Here is a 3,768-nt window from a genome sequence, read left to right as displayed (position 1 = left end):
AATATATATATATATATATGTATATGTATATTATACATATTATACATATATATGTATATATATGTATGGATATATATATATATATATATATATATATATAATACATTTTAGATGGTAATAATAATAATAAAAGTGAAATATATTACCAATAAATTAACAATAACAAATATAAGAAATTAATATTGATTTGACATGTTAACAGCATATGTGTTTGGGACAACAGGAGACTGAGTAATAAAATAATAATTAGCCATTTTTAAATGAAGTATGGATGGCTCCCTATCCTTGTTTTCCTGTTGCTGTGTAATAAACTCACCCGTACTGTGCTGTTGTCAAACATCTCCATGGTCATCTCTTCCTCCTCTTCAGTGTCTGCGGGCACCATTGGCTCTCTGGTTTCACTTCCGTCCTCTGGTTCTTTCACGAGGCCCTGGATTCCCTCCGTCTCCGAGAACTGCAGAAAGATGGGTGCACGGCTGGAGTTGCGCTGGATCTCCACACGCAGGATGCCGTCGCGGGGCCATTTCTCCCGCACGTGCTCCAGGCAGTTGATTGGAGAGCGTGAGAAGGCAATGTGGATGTAGGCCAGGATGAAGAGCATAAACAACGCCTGCCAATCAAATGGCATGAAATTAAAGTGAATTAAAAAGGTGTACAAAAACTACAGAATAGGCAACAATTAGGCATTAAACATTGCACTCCCATAACAATAATGGCATGAAAATCCCTCCTTTTATATTCATAAGTCAAAATTCTGAAACTTGCACTTAAGTTGATATCATCTGAATCATTACAGACTTTTCTCATGCTAACATTATTTATTTATTTTTTTTGCTAAACGAATAGGACAAAATTCAGTTAATTTGTTTAAAAAAAAACTGAAAATATTAATAGTAATATAAATTAATTTTAATTTTGAGTATATATTGCAGACATGGATACATATTTTTAGTTATGATTTTTAATATGCCACAAATGTTTACATTTTCATCAAAAACTAATGGATTTTTTTGTATAATGAAATAATACACGTATAAACAACCCTGTATCAACAAGTGTTATTATAGTTAACTAAAACATTAAACAAAATACAAAAGGTAACTGAAATAAAACAAAACATGTATAAAAATATTGCAGTTAGTTGCCAAGGCAACATTTCTCATTTTCATTTAGTTTAACTTGCCGTACTAAAATAAATAAAACTAAATCTGAAATAAAAAATTTAAACGGAACATATTAAATAAAAACTGATCCAAAATATTAATGAAAATTACAATAGTATCTCAATGATACTAAAATAACACTGGTTAGATAGCGTCACATTTTCAACTTCAACAGCCAATAAATAAATATTAAAAATAAATCCTATAACGTATGTAAAAGCTTCATAATTTGTATAACATGTTGCAGCAGTAATAACCCATTTTAGTTCAGTAAAATGAAACTGGACACTCTACTTATTTTGACTTGAGCAAAAGTTGCAAATAGGAACTAGCTGGCAGGTAAGACCTAAAGCCATGGGTTAGTTGGCATATAAATGATGCTGATAACCAGCATCCATCTGATGTTTAGTGAGCATGGCATTCTGCACGCTAACAGGTGAGGGCAGATAAGCATTCAAAACTCAGCGTGTGTAGGGCTTCTGGGAAGGATTACTACAGTTTAAATATACAATATACATTTTTTAAAAAAAAGGTCAAAGTTCACCTTTAACAAGACGAGGAACTCGAATATTCGTCTGAAGGACGGTGGGAAGAGTCTGGCGTATGTGACTGCCATCTTAAAGAACAAGGCGTGGAAGAGTCTGTCTCGCACGTTGATCAGTGGGTTCTGGTTCATCGCGGGGTTCCGGATCCGGTTCAGCCCACCGTTATTGTTGTTGTTCAGAGGGACGTTGTTGTTCACATTGCCTTGGTTGTCAGACATGGTGGTCGTTGTTCAGTAACTTGATAAGGAGAAAGACCAGCTGAGCTCAAGCAGACAGCAATGTGCGCAGATCCAGATGAGCAGGCCAGTCACACAACATCAGCACACGCACACGATGATGATCCTGCTTCTCCAAAACTGGACTGAGCTTCAGATATCTCCACAAAACCGACTCGACAGATGCTGAATTTTGTAAGGATGTTGGTGGGCAAGGCTTCTTTCCACTCCTACCATGTCTCAACCTAGCGAGCTAGCAAACTTCTAAAGCTTTAGAGCACTGGACACAACTGCTAATCGTGTAGTTTATATACTGTAAGACGAGAGGAGCATCTCAGGCTGTTAAAATGTGTTTTAGAATAAATATGTCCGGCAGATGTGACTCAGGCCTCCTGCATCCACTGTCACTCCCACCAAACTAGCTAAACTTGTTAACTCACGCATTTATTGCTACAAACACCAGCTAAATGCGTAATATTCACTCGGGTTTGGAAATAGAATATCGCTCAGACGTTGTAAACTGAGTGCTTAAAAAGAAAGAAACCTGGAATATCACGCAGCACGTCTGCTAACAAGTTAGCCGAGTTTCCCCTGAGGAACCCGTATGTTCGGGTTACGTTTAAACAAACACCTCCTCCTATAACGCTGACAATGTTCGATTAAATAAGGCCTCAGATACTTGATGATATCCCGCCAGAACCATCCGGGTGGCAGCGACTGCAACCTGTCTTACAGACCATCTGTTTACACAACCATTTTCTGGAGCGGAGCGGACTTGGGAGTAGCAGCAAAGAAGCTTTTAATGAGGGAAGCGTTTCCACTCTGGTCCCGCTCCCACGGTTAGTCACGTGACATCGAGTCGCTTCGTTTTTGACCAAGCAAAAAATCGAAATGGTTCCACCCCATTTGATATGTACTGTAGCCTACGATGAACTTTAATAATTTGTAAATTTTTCCGTAATTTTATTGAATCACTGTAATATATTTAATTTAATTCCAGTACTAAGAAATAGCTCATTGTTTATAAGTACCAAATGTTTACTCTAGTTTGAGAGGAAATAAGTAATTGTTAAATAGGTCGTCACGTTATTGAAGAGTGGAAGGTCTAGCCAGTACAGCGGCTAAGGCACATGTCACTCGGTGGAAGTACCATTTCTAACATTAAACCTGTAGAGCGCCCGTTTGTGGTGGGATGACCACAGAACACAGGTCAGAAGATGCATAATAAAGACACATAAAAGTACGAAAGAATGACATAAATAAAAGCTTAATTTAAATATAAAACGAATAAATGGAAATTAACAAAACATTTAAACTGAAATAAAGCAGTGCAGACAATGGCACATTTGACAATAAGGAAAATATATTTATTATTATTTATTATTTGTCTTGGAGACAGGAGCTTCCAGTGCAGAAAAAGTACAGACATAGTACAATCAAATACAGTAATGAAAATATAGAAAATACACAATAGACAGATTTACAAATGTACAGATATGCTCTACAGATGTACAGTTAGGCTATGAAACATCCTGATGGCCATTTTAACTGTTCAGGTGAAATATAGGCTGCAATCTTTATGACAAAACTAAGAGCAGTGCTGGTCGTAACTGATTACATGTAATCTGGATTATGTAATCGGATTCCAAAAATGTAGTACTTGTAATTAGAGTATATTATATTTTCAAATGCTCATAATAAGATTACAGTTACATTTAATGGATTACATGATTACATATTATTCACACAACAGCAGTAAATTATTCATAACTTCTTGATTATCTCTAATTCTTCTTTTTATTCTTCTTTTAAATTCTCCTTTATAAAAATCCTGTATCATACCAT

General features: G+C 35.9%; 1 protein-coding gene across 2 annotated transcripts in view; it reads right to left on the bottom strand.

Annotated features, from left to right (window-relative positions):
- LOC107753818 (membralin-like) overlaps nucleotides 1-2,750 on the bottom strand; it is an 11,135-nt gene extending 8,385 nt beyond the window's left edge. For both annotated transcript variants that reach the window (XM_016570067.1, XM_016570069.1), the window contains exons 1-2: nucleotides 1,708-2,750; nucleotides 317-610 (exon numbers count right to left, since the gene is read on the bottom strand). In XM_016570067.1, coding sequence (XP_016425553.1) covers nucleotides 317-610; nucleotides 1,708-1,926 — 513 coding nt within the window. In that variant the 5' untranslated portion in view covers nucleotides 1,927-2,750. The remainder of the gene's footprint in view (nucleotides 1-316; nucleotides 611-1,707) is intronic.
- Nucleotides 2,751-3,768: the final 1,018 nt, after the last annotated feature.

The sequence above is a fragment of the Sinocyclocheilus rhinocerous genome, unplaced genomic scaffold, assembly GCF_001515625.1.
Source record: "Sinocyclocheilus rhinocerous isolate Xijiao unplaced genomic scaffold, SAMN03320098_v1.1 scaffold711, whole genome shotgun sequence".
Lineage (NCBI taxonomy): Eukaryota > Metazoa > Chordata > Actinopteri > Cypriniformes > Cyprinidae > Sinocyclocheilus > Sinocyclocheilus rhinocerous.
The sequence above is the reverse complement of the archived record's forward strand: the minus strand, read 5'-3'. Positions and strand labels throughout refer to the sequence as shown.